General features: G+C 37.2%; 1 protein-coding gene across 1 annotated transcript in view; it reads right to left on the reverse strand.

Moving 5' to 3' along the window:
- DNAH14 (dynein axonemal heavy chain 14) overlaps positions 1 to 17,619 on the reverse strand; it is a gene marked incomplete at its 3' end in the record, with an annotated part of 400,436 nt that overhangs the window by 167,698 nt on the left and 215,119 nt on the right. The window contains exons 47-51 of the mRNA XM_079107288.1: positions 16,932 to 17,116; positions 15,036 to 15,164; positions 2,629 to 2,766; positions 1,407 to 1,574; positions 347 to 517 (exon numbers count right to left, since the gene is read on the reverse strand). Coding sequence (XP_078963414.1) covers positions 347 to 517; positions 1,407 to 1,574; positions 2,629 to 2,766; positions 15,036 to 15,164; positions 16,932 to 17,116 — 791 coding nt within the window. The remainder of the gene's footprint in view (positions 1 to 346; positions 518 to 1,406; positions 1,575 to 2,628; positions 2,767 to 15,035; positions 15,165 to 16,931; positions 17,117 to 17,619) is intronic.

Genomic DNA, 17,619 nt, shown 5'->3' on the forward strand with positions numbered 1-17,619 from the left:
CCTTCGTGACCTGGATTAAAAGACAGGCAATGAGGAATCGATGGAGATGTGATAGAGAGGGATGAAGAGCCTTAGTGAAGTGTCTCAAGAGTAGACAGTTCTGCTAGTCCTGGAGAAAAATAAGCAGTTTTTAGGCTCCACAGAGGCCAAAAGAATGAACTGAAGCATTAGGATCAGACCATTTCCATTGTATCTCAATCTGTTTTTCAACATTTCCAGGGATAAAATCAAATTGTTAATACAATAAAGTTGCTTTCATTAATATTAAGGAAATGTTTGAAAACTTTAAAAAATAAAAAATTTTCCCAAGATCCCACTTGAAATATTTTTTAAACCATAAATTTACCTGGAAATAGTTCTCAAGTTCCTTTGAAAGTAACTGATAGAAAAGGCTTTTTTCTGTGACTTCAATTAAGCGATCATGAAACACTCGGGTGGCTTCATGAACAAAGAGTAAAGCAACCATTTCTCTGGAGTTAATAATAGTCTTGTCAGCTTGCAGAAGTCCTAGAAGAAGCTATTAGTGATTCAAAAATAAAATGTTATAAACACATTAGTGGGTAGAGTGTGAGGTGAAGGCTCTGGTTTTTCAGGTTTATGTTTCATAAAAATAACAATTATCCAAGGTAAAAATGATCAGTTTCTACAAGCAATAAGCTGAACTTATGATGAGATAAACATGTGATAGTCAAGGATAATTGGCACAGAATCACCCTGAGTGGAAGGAGATTTAGGGACTCCTCAGCTACCCCCAAGGGAGGCTTGTTGAGATGAGCAGCCAGAATTCTTGACTATGGTAACGATGTGGAGGTGCTGGAGGTGAGAGAGAGATGTGTTTTAATGTTGATGGATTTAGCATTCTAAATTTAAGGACCATAATGTGGTAGTTATGGCTGAAGTCCCACCGCAAGGGAAGAAAGATAGCAAATTCAATAATTGTTTTCTTCAACATTGCAATTTTGAAAATTATTTAACCAAGGACGGATGACTAAATCAGCACTGTTGCCAAAATCTGTGAAAGCTCAACCATGTTTATGATATGCACAGTTTCCTTTTCTGATAGTCACAAAGAAATCTCAGAAAAGAAGCAAGACCAAAATCTATATTATGACTTTTTTTTCCTGCTGAAATCTCAGCTGATATTCTAACAGTTTCAGTGGTTTCATTATTGAACTCTCTGCTTGGAATTATTAGAAAAAATTTTTCAACTTATTCATTGGATGAACTGCTATTAAATAGAAAAACCAAACAATATGAAGTTCCCTATTTTTCTCTTTTAACAATTTAATGTTGACAATACCAATAAGAAAGGAGAGGGAGGGGGAAAGGGTAGGGGGTGCAGAGATTCAGTTTAGTAAAATTACATCTCCTCAACTTAAAATTTAAAAACAAGCTGTAGAACAAACCTTAAACATGTCTCGAAGATTAAACATGTAGTGGCATTTTGTTGGAGTTGGTAACATACACTTACACACTTGGTAGTACATAGCAAGAGAACAAGATATTATCTGATCCTTATATTTCTGAACGTTAGGTGTGAAGTTATTGATGAAGAAATACATTCCCAAATGAGCCTTTAAAAAGAAGTTTTATAGTTTAGTTTTCCAAAAAATTTAAGTATAGACTATTTTTGGCTACTCTCTACTAAAAAGTCTACTTAATGGAGGATTCATTTCATTAGAAATGTTAATAATTAAAATTTATTTAAAACAAGATGGTGGACTAAGTACAAAGAAACTCTGGGTGTTGCAAACAGGAAAATTCCCAGTTGGTCCTGGTTTGGTGCCTGGTCTATAGTATGTGTCCTCTGGGGACAATTTGTGCTCTATCTCTGTGTATATCAGTTGTACTGGCAATTCTTCCATCTCCTTGTTCCCCAGTAGATGTTACTAGAGGAAGTGTAACGTGATAGAACTATTGCATCAGTTTGGATTGGTATACATGTATGCTTTCTTCTGAGAATTCTGAAATACCTTACTGGAAAAATGGCTCAACTTGAAATCTGGTAGGAAAATAAATCTTATGCAAGATTACTACATTCTTCAAAAACTCTTGCATTTTCTTAAACAATATAAAATTTAAAGACAAATTTTTAGATCAATTTTCCAAAAAGTCCTTGATAATACTGGTGTAGGTGATCAATAACCCCTAATTGGAGTTGCCTGGAGAAGAAAGTATGCATGTAAACCATTCCAGATTGACATAATAGGTCTCTTGATGTTTTTCTTTCTATAAGGAAATGGGGGTTGATGGGTGTTTCAGAGGTGGAACGCATGTTTAGTATGCACAAGACCCTAGGTTTCAATTCCTAGCATGCACATGTATGCATACATGTGTATGTGTATATATGCACACACATATACAAAGCAAAATTCCATCCTGGATATACTGGATCAGAATCTCAGTGAAAAAAGTCCTGCAGTCTGTTTTAAACACATGCATCACATGGGTTTCTTATACACACTGAATTATATTTTTGATATTTAGAGACATTATAACAATAGGTCAGAAAATAAAGAGGGGAATAAAATCTATCCAAAGAGAATTTTCTTTCAATATTAGTGGTTTTAATCTTTCTTACACCATGAAATTAGTATTTTTCAGTAGAAAATGAACTGGATGTATTACCTGGAAGATACTCCGCAGGGCACTTTGTGGAGGATGAGGCAAGACCAGGACGGAAAAGTGCTTGAGGAGACGCGGACTAATATCGTTCCTACCAACTGGAGGAGCACAGGCTGCAACTATAGCAAGATCTTGAATATTCTGTGGAAAGAGTTAAAAAAAGAATAGCAACTAAATTTATCTGTAGGAAGTGAAATATATACACACTTTCCTGTCCCAAGTGGAAAAAAGATTTTTAAAATATTTGGGCTAAAAGATTAAGATTACTATTTACTGCAAAACAAAAATTACAATAGAAATTTATGTTCTCAGAAGTTACCCATCCTAAGGTGTAATTTCAATATGTTACTTCTGGCGGGCTTTCTAAAATCATCAGGAATAGCTCTCCCCTCTCTGTGAAGCGATCACTAGAAACTATGAAACTCCCAGAATAAAACAGGGACAATGTTTTATGCATAACTTTGGTTTGGGCAAGGATTTGGGAAATAAGACTCCAAAATCACAGGCAATAAAAGCAAAATAGACAAATGAAACTGTAGCAAATGGAAAAGTTTCTGTATAGCAAAACAAATAATCAGTGGACTTAAGAAACAACTTATAGAAGGGGTGAAAATATTTACAAACTATGTCTCTGATAGGGATTAATATCCAGAATATATAAGGAACTCAAACATCTCAATGGCAGAAATTCAAATAATCCAGTTAAAAAGTGGACAAAAAGTTTTAACAAAAGAAATTCCACACATCATTGATCCCAGGTAAATGCAAATCAAAACCATAGTTTTGATTTCACTCTGGTTAGAATGTCTATTATTAAAAAAGGTAGGAAAAAGCAAGTGTTGGTAAGACTGTAGAGAATGGGCGACTCTCATACACTATCGTGGGACTGTAAATTAATGCAGACATTATGGAAAACAGTATAAAAGTTGCTTAAGAATTTGATCCAGGGACCACCAGGACTGTGCCTGCCTGCCACTTCCCGGGGTCTGTGTCCATGCTGCGGCTCCCCAGGGTGTTTGAACCCTGGTAAAGACAACTTGAATTATCCCTGAGGGTATGGCCACCATCTTTGGGTGGGGTGGTTCCCTTCCTGAGACATCTGTGGGAGAATAGAGGCTTTTTGACAGGTACCTTGCTTTCATCAGGATACTGAGGACTGGGAGGTCTGAGTGGTGGATTACTATTGTATCATAGATTTTGTTTTTAATTTTTAAGTTTTTAGTTCTTTATTTTTCTTGCTCTATTTTCTTTTGTTTACCTGTTTCCTCAGAGTCTCTTTCTCCCTTTTCTCATGCTAACAACCAACTTCTTTTGATCTCACTCTCACTCTTCCCTTGATGGAGTACCTCTGTATACTCATTTCTTTTCCCATTAATAGTTACATCCTAAACCCCTCCACATCCTCTTTGTCCACCATTCGAAACTGTAGAGCCTATTGGCTATACTGTAGATAATAATCAAACTCATCCTGTTTATTACCATACTGTTAATGTCTTCATAGGGGCTATCTGGTTTAGGGCTGCATATTGTTTGTATTGGGTACTACCAATATTGATCTCCCCCTCAAAAGAGAGGCATTAGAAACCTCCAGGGTCACAATAAGCCTACGGGGGAAGCTGTAATACCTCAGATTTTCACCACTAGAGGGAAAGATACAGAAACAACATGAAAAAATGGGAAGAAAGTGTCCTTAATAAACCAAGATGCTATTTTGCTAGAATCCAATGACAACATGGCAGTAGAAATCACAGAAAAGGAGTTTAGAAAGTACATAATTAAAATGACTTGTGAAGCAAAAGATGAGAAAAGAGAGCAAATGCAGTCAATGTATCCAATAACTCCAATAAACTGTTAAAGAGAAAATGCAGGAAGCAAAAGAGCATTTCAATAAAAAGATAGAGATTCTGAAATAAAACAAACCAAAAAAAAAAAAAAAACCAGAAATACTTGAAAGAAACAAAAAATCAAATTAAAAACTCAATAGAAAGCATCACCAATAGACCAGATCTTGAGGAAGACAAAATCTCACACAATGAAGACAAAATATTTAATCTTGAAAATAAAGTTGCCAAAACAGAGAAGTTGGTAAGAAATCATGAACAGAACCTCCAAGAATTATGGATATCATAAAGAGACCAAATTTATGAATTATTGGGATTGAGGAATGCATAGAGATACAAACTGTTGCATCTCTATGTTGTATGTTGGATTGAACAAACTGTTCAGCAAAATAATATCAGAAAATTTCCCAAATCTGAAGAATAAAATGGAAAATCAAATACAAGAGGCTTACAAAACACCAAATGCACAAAATTACAACAGATCCACACCAAGGTACATTATAATGAAAATGCCTAACAAACAAAATAAAGACAGGATTTTAAAGGCTGCGAGAGAAAAGCATCAGATTATATATAAGGGGAAACCAATAAGGATATCAGCAGATTTCTCAGTCCAGACCCTAAAAGCTAGAAGGGCCTGGAACAACATATTTCAAGTTCTGAAAGAACATGGATGCCAACCAAGAATCTTATACCCAGCAAAATTAACCTCCAGATTTGATGATGAAATAAAATCTTTGCATGATAAATAAAAGTTAAAAGAATTTACAAATAGAAAGCCTGCACTACAGAACATTCTTAGCAAAATGTTTCATGTGGAGGAAGTGAAAAACAACAATGCAAGTCAGCAAAGAGAGGAACTACCCTAAAGGAAAAGCCAATCCAAGGAGAAACCAAGTCAAGTTAAAAACCAAAAATAAGCCAAAATGATAAGGAATACAAATCATATCTCAGTAATAACTTTGAATGTTAATGGCCTAAATTCATGAATCAAAAGACAAAGACTGGCAGATTGGATTAAAAAGAAAGACCCAACAATATGCTGCCTTCAAGAGACTCATCTCATAGAAAAAGACATTCACAGACTAAAGGTGAAAGGATGGGGAAAAACATACCATGCACATGGGCTCAGTATAAGAGCAGGGGTCTCCATCCTCATATCAGATAAAGTGGACTTCAAACCTAAGTTAGTCAGAAGGGATAAAGAAGGACATTTCATACTGCTTCAGGGAACCATAAACCAGCAAGACTTAACAATTTTAAATATTTATGTCCCAAACAATGGAGCAGCTATGTACATCAAACAAACACTTCTCAATTTCAAGAATTGAATACACTACAACACAATAATTCTGGGTAACTTAACACACCACTCTCACCATTGGATAGATCCTCTAAACAAAAACTGAAAAAAGAAACTATAGAATGAAATAATACAATCAAGGATATAGACTTAACTAACATGTATAGAGTATTTCATCCATCATTGAGCAAATACATTTTCTTCTCAGCAGGTCATGGATCCTTCTCCAAAAAAGACCATATGCTATGCCACAAAGCAGCCATTAGTAAATAAAAAAAAAAAAATAGAGATACTACCTATATTCTGTCAGACCATAATGAAATGCAATTAGAAATCAATAATAAAATAAAAAACAAAACTACTCATACACCTGGAGACTAAATAATATGCTATTGAATGATGCAATGATAACAGAAGGCATCAGGGAGGAAATTAGAAAATTCTTAGAGGTAAATAAGAACAATGATACATCAAAATCATGGGACACTCTGAAAGCAGTACTAAGAGAAAGTTCATTTCTTTGAGCTCATACATTAAAATAATAAAATGTCAACAACTAAATGACCTAACATTACAACTCAAAACCCTAGAGAAAGAAGAACAGATCAACGCCAAAAGTAGTAGAAGACAGGAAATAATTAAAATCAGAGCTGAAATCAAAGACACTGAAAGAAGAGAAACAATTCAAAAAATTGACAAAAGAAAAAGGTGGTTCTTTGAAAAAGTAAACAAAATTTATAAACCCTTAGCCACACTAACAAAGAAAATGAGAGAGAAAACTCAAATTACTAGAATTCATGATGAAAAAGGAAAAATCACAACAGACACCATTGAAATACATAAGATAATTAGAAGCTACTTTGAAAATCTATACTCCAACAAAATAGAAAATATCAAAGATGTTGACAAATTTTTAGAGACATGATCCTTCCAAACTGAATCAGGAAAACATACACAATTTAAACAGATCAAGGAAGTAGAGCTGCTGGCGAGACGCCCCTCCCCCTGCTGGAGCAGTGAACTCGGACAACTGGGAGCGCCGTAAAGGAGGCCGCTCAGCACAGCGCTGGGACTCGGAGCAACCACTGGGGCTCTGGCGGCTACCCAGGGGAGGAGTGGCGAGGAGAGCTGTGTGGACTCAGGACACCGGGGCCTGACCTGAGGAGGAGTAGGAGGAGCGTGGCTGCTTGGATTCAGAGTGACTGCACCAGAGCTACAGACGGTTGCCAGAGGAGAAGCTGCCCGGCGAGCTGTTTGGACTCAGAACGACTGCTTCTGAACACCGGGGCCTGCCCTGAGGAGGAGGAGGAGGAGAAGGAGCGCGGCCACTTGGATTTGGAGTGACTACACCAGAGCTACAGGCGGTTGCCAGAGGAGGGGCTGCGTGGCGAGTTGTTTGGACTCAGACCACTTCTGAACACCGGGGCCTGCCCGGAGGAGTAGGAGGAGGAGGAGGAGGAGCGCAGCAGGGCATTTGGACTCGCAGTGACTGCATTAGCGCTCCAGGCGGCTGCTCAGAGGAGAAGGCGAGTGTTGAGTTGTTTGGACTTAAAGTGACAGCTCCTGAACACAGGGGGGCTGCCTGGAGGGGAAGCGTGGTGGGTCGCTTGGTCTTGAGTAGCCGCACCAGAGCTCCGGGCGGTTGCCCAGAGGACGCGTGCAGCGGGTCACGTGGATTCAGAGCCACTCAGAGAGACCGCTCCTGAACACCCGGGGGGTTATCTGGAGAAGGAGGAGGAACGGGGAGGGTCACTTCGACTCGGAGTGATTGATTGCCCAGGGCTACGGGCGGTTGGTGGGAGAAGGAGGCACACAGTGAGTTGCTTGGACTCCTAGTGACCGCACCGGAATACTGGGTGGCTGTCTGGAGGAAGAGGCGTGTGGCGGGTCTCTGGGACTCAGAGCGATTGTACGGGGCCCCAGGTGGCTGCTCAGAGGAGGGGCCACATAGCCAGGCGATTAGGTGCAGAGCAGGGTCCAGGATCTAGGAGGCTTCTTGGTGGAAGAGCCTCACAGAGACATGCTTAGGGCGGAGCGAAGGTTCCAGGCCAGCGGGCAGATTCTCTGAGGAGGGGCAGCCTAAGGAGATTCATCTGCGAAGGGTGAGGCTCCCAGGCCCAGGAGGTAGGGCCGGGCCCCTGGGAACTTTGCAGAGGAAGGCAGCCCAGCCCAGGCGGTAGCTGTAAATTGAGGGGAACCTCTAGGAGGGAACTGAACAGCGAGACCTCCCCACCGGGTGAGTCTTCCCTGCCAGGTGAGGTTTCTCCACAAGGACGGAAAAACCAGAGACTCAGGCCCAAACAGGCCTTGCCTCAGCCCGCAGCCTAGGTCCCCTTTGGATGACCATTGGTCAACAAGTGGAGGCACCTCTGCCCACTAGCACGGATTATACCCCACCTAGAGGCCACCACTCCTAGAGAGGCAGCTTCCTTGTGGAGCACCGCATTATCAACTTCCTCCAAGACTTCAGCCTACTGAAGGCTAAGGGGAGATATATATAGAAATCTTCAGGGTCATTGTAAGTCAATAGAGGAAATCTGCAATATCTCAGCGGTCCACTGATACCTGAACAATATGAGAAAACAAGGAAAGAAAATGCTGCAAACAAATCTAGATGTTACACCAATAAAACCCAATGACAGCATGGCATAAGAAATGACAGAAAAGGAGTTCAGATTGTACATAATTAAAATAATCAGAGAAGCAAACGATGAGATGAAAGAGCAAATGCATGCACTGAAAGATGAGATGAAAGAGCAAATGCAGGATTTGAATGATCGCACCAATTGACAATTAAAAGAGCAAATACAGGAAGCAAAAGATCATTTCAATAAAGAGTTAGAGAGATTTAAAAAAAACCAAACAGAAATCCTTGACATGAAGGAAACAATAAACCAAATTAAGAACTCTATAGAAAGCATATCCAGTAGGATAGAACACCTGGAAGACAGAACCTCAGACATTGAAGACAAAATATTTAACCTTGAAAACAAAGTTGAACAAATAGAGAAGATGGTAAGAAATCATGAACAGAATCTACAAGAACTATGGGATATCATGAAAAGGCCAAATTTAAGAATTATTGGGATTGAGGAAGGCCTAGAGAAACAAGCCAAAGGAATGAACAATTTATTCAATGAAATAATATCAGAAAATTTCCCAAATCTGAAGAATGAAATGGAAAATCAAGTTCAAGAGGCTTATAGGACTCCAAATACACAAAATTACAACAGACCCACACCAAGGCACATTATAATGAAAATACCTAACATACAAAATAAAGACAGAAATTTAAAGGCTGTGAGAGAAAAGAACCAAATTACATTCAGGGGGAAACCAATACGGATATCAGCAGATTTTTCAATCCAGACCCTAAAAGCTAGAAGGGCCTGGAACAACATTTTTCAAGCCCTGAAAGAAAATGGATGCCAACCAAGAATCTTATACCCAGCAAAACTTACCTTCAAATTTGACGATGAAATAAAATCCTTCCATGATAAACAAAAGCTAAAAGAATTTACAAAAAGAAAGCCAGCATTACAGAACATTCTCAGCAAAATATTCCATGAGGAAGAGATGAAAAACAAAGAAGCAAATCAGCAAAGGGAGGAATTATCCTAAAGGAATTGTCAAATAAAGGAGGAAACAAGTTGTGTCAAACAAATAAATAAATAAAATTTAAAAAATGAACCAAATAACCGGGAAACCAAATCATATCTCAATAATAACCATGAATGTTAGTGGCCTGAATTCATCAATCAAAAGACATAGACTGGCAGATTGGATTAAAAAGAAAGATCCAACAATATGTTGCCTGCAAGAGACTCACCTCATAGAAAAAGATACCCATAGACTAAAGGTGAAAGGATGGGGAAAAACATACCATGCACATGGACTCAGCAAAAAAGCTGGAGTATCCATCCTCATTTCCGATAATGTGGACTTCAAGCCAAAGTTAGTCAAAAGGGATAAAGAAGGACATTACATACTGCTTAAGGGAAACATAAATCAGCAAGACATAACAATCATAAACATCTATGCCCCAAACAGTGGCTCATCCATGTATGTCAAACAAATCCTTCTCAATTTCAGAAACCAAATAGACCATAACACAATAATACTAGGTGATTTTAACTCGCCTCTCTCACTATTGGACAGATCTTCCAGACAAAAATTGAACAAAGAAATCATAGATCTCAATAACACAATCAATAATTTAGACTTCATGGACATTTATAGAATATACCATCCAACCAAGAGAGAATACACTTTCTTCTCAGCAGCACATGGATCCTTCTCTAAAATAGACCATATATTATGCCACAAAGCTAATGTTAGCAAATACAAGAAGATAGAGACACTACCATGTATTCTATCAGATCATAATGGATTGAAGTTAGAAATAAATGAAAGAGTAAAACACAGAAACTATTCCAACATCTGGAGATTATATGATGCTATTATAATATGCTATTATATGATGAATGAATAACAGAAGATATTAGGAAGGAAATTAAAAAATTCTTAGAGGTAAATGAGAACAAAGAAACATCATATCAAAATCTCTGGGACACTATGAAAGCACTACTTAGAGGGAAATTTATTTCATGGAGCGCATTTAATAAAAGAAGTAAAACTCAACAAATAAACGACCTAACACTACAGCTCAAAGCCCTAGATAAAGAAGAACAGACCAGCACCAAAAGTAGTAGAAGACAGGAAATAGTTAAACTCAGAGATCAAATCAACAAAATTGAAACAAAAGAAACAATTCAAAAAATTGACAAAATAAATAGTTGGTTCTTCGAAAAAATAAACAAAATTGATAAACCTTTAGCCACACTAACAAAGAGAAGATGAGAGAAAACCCAAATCACTAAAATTCGGAATGAACAAGGAAATATCACAACAGACACGAGTGAAATACAAAACATAATTAGAAGCTATTTTGAAAATCTATACTCCAACAAAATAGAAAATTTCGAAGACATCAACAGGTTTCTAGAGACATATGAATTGCCTAAACTGAACGAGGAGGACATACACAATTTAAATAGACCAATTTCAAGTACTGAAATAGAAGAAGTCATCAAAAGCCTACCAACAAAGAAAAGTCCGGGGCCAGATGGGTTCTCAGCCACGTTCTACAAAACCTTTAAAGAAGAGCTCATTCCAATACTTCTCAAAGTATTCCATAAAATAGAAGAGGAGGGAACCCTCCCAAACTCATTCTATGAAGCCAATATCACACTGATACCTAAACCAGACAGAGACTCATCAAGGAAAGAAAATTTCAGACCAATATCCTTAATGAACATCGATGCAAAAATTCTCAACAAAATTTTGGCAAATCGCATACAAAAACATATTAAAAAGATAGTACACCATGATCAAGTAGGTTTCATCCCAGGGATGCAAGGTTGGTTCAACATCAGGAAATCAATAAACGTAATTCACCATATCAATAGACTTAAAGTCAAGAATCACATGATTATTTCAATAGATGCAGAAAAAACATTTGATAAAATACAGCACCCCTTCATGCTCAAAACACTAGAAAAAATAGGGATAGTGGGAACATTCCTTAACATTGTAAAGGCCATCTATGCTAAGGCCATGCCTAATATCATTCTAAATGGTGAAAAACTGAAAGCATTCCCCCTAAAAACTGAAACAAGGCAGGGATGCCCTCTTTCACCACTTCTATTCAACATCGTTCTTGAGACTCTGGCCAGAGCAATTAGACAAACCAAAGAAATTAAAGGGATACGAATTGGAAAAGAAGAACTCAAACTATCCCTGTTCGCTGATGACATGATTATATATTTAGAGGACCCTGGAAATTCCACCAGAAAACTCTTAGAACTCATGAGTGAATTCAGTAAAGTAGCAGGTTACAAGATCAATGCCCATAAATCCAACGCATTTTTATACATAAGTGATGAATCTTCAGAAAGAGAAATTAGGAAAACTACCCCATTCACAATAGCCTCGAAAAAAATAAAATACTTGGGAATCAATCTCACAAAAGAGGTGAAAAACCTCTACAATGAGAACTATACAACACTAAAGAAAGAAATTAAAGAACACCTTAGAAGATGGAAAGATCTTCCATGTTCTTGGATAGGAAGAATTAATATTGTTAAAATGGCCATACTACCTAAAGTGCTATACAGATTCAATGCAATTCCAATTAAAATCCCAATGACGTACCTTACAGAAATAGAGCAAGCAATTATGAAATTCATCTGGAAGAAGAAGAAACCCAGAATAGCTAAAGCAATCCTTAGCAGGAAGAGTGAAACAGGGGGTATTGCAATACCAGATCTTCAACTCTACTACAAAGCAATAGTAACAAAGACGGCATGGTATTGGTACCAAAATAGAAAGGTAGATCAATGGTACAGAATAGAGGACACGGACACAAACCCAAGTAAATACAATTTTCTCATACTAGACAAAGGTGCCAAAAATATGCAATGGAGAAAAGATAGCCTCTTCAACAAATGGTGCTGGGAGAATTAGAAATCCATATGCAACAGAATGAAACTAAACCCATATCTCTCACCATGCACGAAACTAAACTCAAAATGGATTAAGGACCTCGGAATCAGACCAGAGACCCTGCAGATTATAGAAGAAAAAGTAGGTCCAAATCTTCACCTTGTTGGTCTAGGATCAGACTTCCTTAACAGGACTCCCATAACACAAGAAATAAAAGCTAGAATCAACCACTGGGATAGATTCAAACTAAAAAGCTTTCTCTCAGCAAAGGAAACTATCAGCAATGCGAAGAAAGAGCCTACAGAATGGGAGAATATCTTTGCCAATCATACTTCAGATAGAGCACTAATCTCCAGAATCTATAAAGAACTCAAAAAACTCTACTCCAAGAATTCAAATAATCCAGTCGACAAATGGACTAAGGAAATGAATAGACACTTCACAGAAGAAGATCTACAAGCAATCAACAAACATATGGAAAAATGCTCAACATCTCTAGTAATAAGAGAAATGCAAATCAAAACCACCCTAAGATTCCATCTCACCCCAAATAGAATGGCAATTATCAAGAATACGAGCAACAACAGGTGTTGGCGAGGATGTGGAGAGAAAGGTACACTCATACATTGCTGGTGGGGCTGCAAATTAGTGCAGCCACTCTGGAAAGCAGTGTGGAGATTCCTTAGAAAACTTGGAGTGGATCCTCCATTTGACCCAGCTACCCCACTCCTTGGCCTATACCCAAAGGACTTAAAATCAGCATACTACAGAGATACAGCCACATCAATGTTCATAGCTGCTCAATTCACAATAGCCAGACTGTGGAACCAACCTAGATGCCCTTCAATTGATGAGTGGATAAAGAAACTGTGGTATATATATACAATGGAATATTACTCAGCCATAAAGAATGATAAAATTATGGCATTTGCAGGCAAATGGATGAAATTGCAGAATATCATGCTAAGTGAGATAAGCCAATCTCAAAAAGCCAAAGGAGGAATGATATCACTAATAAGTGGAGGATGACACACAATGTGGGGGGATGGAAGGGTTAGTGTTAGGGTTAGAGTTAGTGTTAGGGAGGGGGGCAAGTATGGAGGAAGGAAGTACTGTATAGAGGGTAAACAGGGGTGGGAGGGGTAGGGGGAAGGGAAAAAATAACAGAATGAATCAAACAACATTGTTCTATGTAAATTTATGATTACACAAATGGTATGCCTTACGCCATGTACAAACAGAGAAACAACATGTATCCCATTTGTTTACAATAAAAAAAAATTAAAAAATTAAAAAATTAAAAAAAATAAACAGATCAATTTCAAGCAAAGAAATAGAAGAAGACATCAAAAGCCTACCAACCAAGAAAAACCCAGGACCAGATGAATTCTCATCCAAATTCTACAAAACCTTTAAAGAAGAACTAACACCAATACCCCTTATAGTATTCCAGGAAATAGAAAAAGAGGGAACCTTTGCAAACATAATCTGCGAAGCTAGTATCACTCTGATACCAAAACCAGACAAAGACACATCAAGGATAGAATACTTTAGATCAATATCCCTGATGAACATAGATGCAAAAATTCTTAACAAAATCTGGCAAATTGCATACAAAAACACATTAAAAAGATAGTGCACAATGATCGAGTGGATGATGATACATGGTGGGGGTGGGGGTGGGGCATAAAAGAAGAATGGAGGAACTTTATGTAGAGAGAAATGAGAGGGAGGAGGGGGCGGGTATATGAAAGATGGTGGAATGAGACAGACATCATTACCCTATGTACATGTATGATTACATGAATGATATGAATCTACATCATGCACAACCATAGAAACGAAAGTTGTACCCCATTTGTATACAATGAATCAAAATGCAGTCTGTAAAAATAAAAAAAATAAAATAATTAAAAAATTATATACATGGCAACCTTTCATGGACAAATAGACTATCATGAATGTGGCATCTAACTAATGAACTCATGCATGGATGTTCAGAAGAAGATAAATTTATAAATTTACAATAAAATTAGTGGTTTGGGTCAAAAAAAAGTAAAGTACTTTGTGCTATCTCCCAAGTTCTACTTTTGAATCTTCAGCACATCATTGTGTCCAGTTCGGAGCACTGACAGGGAGGCCAAACAATTGCAACCATTCCAGATGTGAATTAGGCATTTCTAATTGGGTAGAAATGTAAAGTAAGAAAAGAAAAGCTGATTTATGGCTCAAATTATCTGCCTTCCTGATGGAATAATTATGACCCATTGTATAAATGTATCAAAACATCACACTGTAACCTATAAATATGTGCACTTATTACATGTGAATTAAAAATGAAAAAAATTATTGGAAAATAATAGTGTGTTTTTGAGATTAGCAAAGAGAATTTTGGTGATAAGTGAAAAATCAGAAGATCTAGTTGAGTTGTGTGTCTACTATGACCACATTGACTAGGAGTGAGAAGATGCTTAGCTGTTAACATAATAATGGCCATTTGACATGTTATTACAATATCACAGCGCTGTAAAGCTGGGTGAAATCATGAAAATAATCCAAGTAGAGTCTCTATAAACACATGGACCTGTTCTAAATTGCAAAGACATAAATGACATGGTTAATTTAGGCTCTCAGCTTCATTTTAACACATTCGTGTGGCTAGACTTCCTAAATCTCTCAATTTACTCAACATTGCCACACATGTTTAATTTATTGTTAAGTAACAATATTTAATGTGAACAAAATCTTAACATGTACTTTACCTTCCATGCATTTCTTTTAGTATCATAAGCCCCTCCCATATCTAACAATTGTCTGATCAATTCCAGGGGCGGCTGTGCTCCATACACATCAGGTCCTGGCATATTCATGTCATCAATAAATATCACAATCTTAAGGAAGACAAAATGTTTTAAAGCATATCAATTAGTAGTACCCTTGTTTTAATTAAGAATTAGAAATATTAATTATGCTATGGGATAAGAACAAACTTATATGTAATGTCTTTTTCTATTAAAATAGTATATCAAAAATAGTATATCTATTTTTAAAGATAAGATTTTAGAAAACAGTAAGTTTTCAGAGTAATGGAAAATCTGCTCACCCTCAGTGGACTTCTAATAATCATGTCTGATAATAAAAATGTATTTGATGCTAATAATCTAATAGTGTAATTATACAAAAAAGACCTATTATTTATTAAACATTTACTTATTGAATGCCTATTATTGGCAAGGCACTATTGTAGGTATCTAGCTATTTATTTCATATATACCCTCATTTGGGAATGAGACTATCATCTGGTACTAGACTTAAAATTCTGCTACAAATGCTATTGTCATAAACAACCTGCAGAATATTCAGATACATTCCAAAATGTTTGCCAGTGGTGCAATTAGGTACCATTATCTAATCTAACTGGGCTAATGGCCCAATCATTAATTCTTTTCGAAATCTCTAAAGTTTACCTGTGAAGGCAAAAATCCACCAAGATTATCCAAATCATCAGCTAAAAACTAGGAAATCTGAAGCAAACCCTTAAAAGCTCTTGAAATTGATCTTGCAGGAATTAAACTCAGGGTTTCCTAGGACCCGTTGCTTGTTTTATGGTATTGAATTGGAGTCAATTGTAAATTTCTATTCTGACAGAGAATTTGGTTGAATAAACAGGCAGCTAATCATGGCTATTGTTGGGATTTTGATCTAGAATGTCCCCCCAAAGCTCATTGGTCCCTAATGAAGAGGTGGGGCTTTTCAGAGGGCTCTAACATGATCAGCAGATTAATCTATTGAATGATCTGAATGGATACTGGGAACGGCGGAACAGCTGGGGGAAGCCGGTCTTTGGGGGCATGCCCTGGTGAGCTCTGTCTTGTCCTGGCCTCTTCTGCTGTCTCTGCTTCCCAGTTACCATGAGCTTTCCTCTGCTATAACCCCTTTGCTCTGACATTTTGACTGTGGAGCCAGCAGACCATGGACTAAAACCTCTGAAACCAGGAGCCAGAATCAGTCTTTCCTCATAAGTTGTTTTTCTCAGGGTTTTTGTTTGTTTGTTTGTTTGTTTAAATCCCACTGATGAAAAGCTAACACACCCAGGTAGACAGAGGGTGAAAAAAGGAATATCCGAAACCATTTTAAGAGCCGGAGCTGGGCTCTGTGGTACATGTCTATAATCCCAGCTACTGAGGCAGGAGAATCACAAGTTCAAGGCTAGTCCGGGCAACTTTATGAGAAATTGTCTCACAATAAAAAAAAAAAAAAAAAAAAAAAAAAGAGGTTTGAAGGTAGAGCACTTGACTTGCTTGCATGTGTGAGGCCCAGGGTTTGAGCCTCAGTACTTAAAAATAGAAAGAAAAAAAAAAGATGGAAGTTGTCACAAGGCTCTTCTCTTGTTACCACGAGGTTAGCATTTAACCCATTTTCCAGTATTCTTATCTTTACTTAGATTTCAGTAGTTTCTTTTGGCCTTAGTAACTCTCCATGTTCGAAAACTGAATTATATTGATTTGAAAATCAGTTTCCATTATAAAGTGCATTTTCTAGGAAAGTTCAGGAGCATGTGTTATAACAATCTTTTAACTAGTATTAATTAAAATAAATTAACATCATATGAATAGCACGGGCAGATTATTTAACAGGAAGAGAGGGAAGTGTTTTACCCTGTTGTTTTTAGGTGCTGCCAGAGTGTCTTTAGTTTTTCTCACTAACTTCTTAAGAATCATTTCCTTTGTTTTGGCAGCTGTCGTATTGGTGCTAAAATTTATTGTAGAAACTATAATTCCTTTATGACTATCTTTAAGTGAACTTTCATCAGTTCTATCTTCTGGCTTCTTAGTAGTATTTTCTATGATGTCAAATACAAAAAAGAAAGACAAATTGAGAACACTTTAAGGATATTTTTGCTTCAGGCTGTTCAAACATTTGAAAATTACGTAATTTTATTATTTTGTTCTCTTTTTCAAAAAACTATTCTAAGAGCAGGAACACCAACTTAGAAATGTTTCCTTACTTTTTCATGGTAAACAGAATCTCTCTGCACCTATAGTTAAGTGTCACTGTATAAAATCTCCATAGAACCCTCTTCTCACTTATGAATGTTAGACACTTAGAACTTCTTAAGATCTAAAAGTAGCATGCAGCTAGATGTAGCAAATATATCAAAATTGGAGCACATTCCCTGAGGGAGGATCATCCAGAGGGTAATTTGGGATAGTTCTATAGCAACTTAAAACAAAAATGTCTTCTGACAGGACCTGGTGGCCTGACTCCCTTTCTTTTTCCATAGCTATCTCAGGAGAGCCCCATCTTTTCTCCTTAAAAAGTGGAGTTGTTGCTCCATAAATTAGT

This window comes from Sciurus vulgaris (assembly GCF_902686455.1).
Source record: "Sciurus vulgaris genome assembly, chromosome: 12".
Lineage (NCBI taxonomy): Eukaryota > Metazoa > Chordata > Mammalia > Rodentia > Sciuridae > Sciurus > Sciurus vulgaris.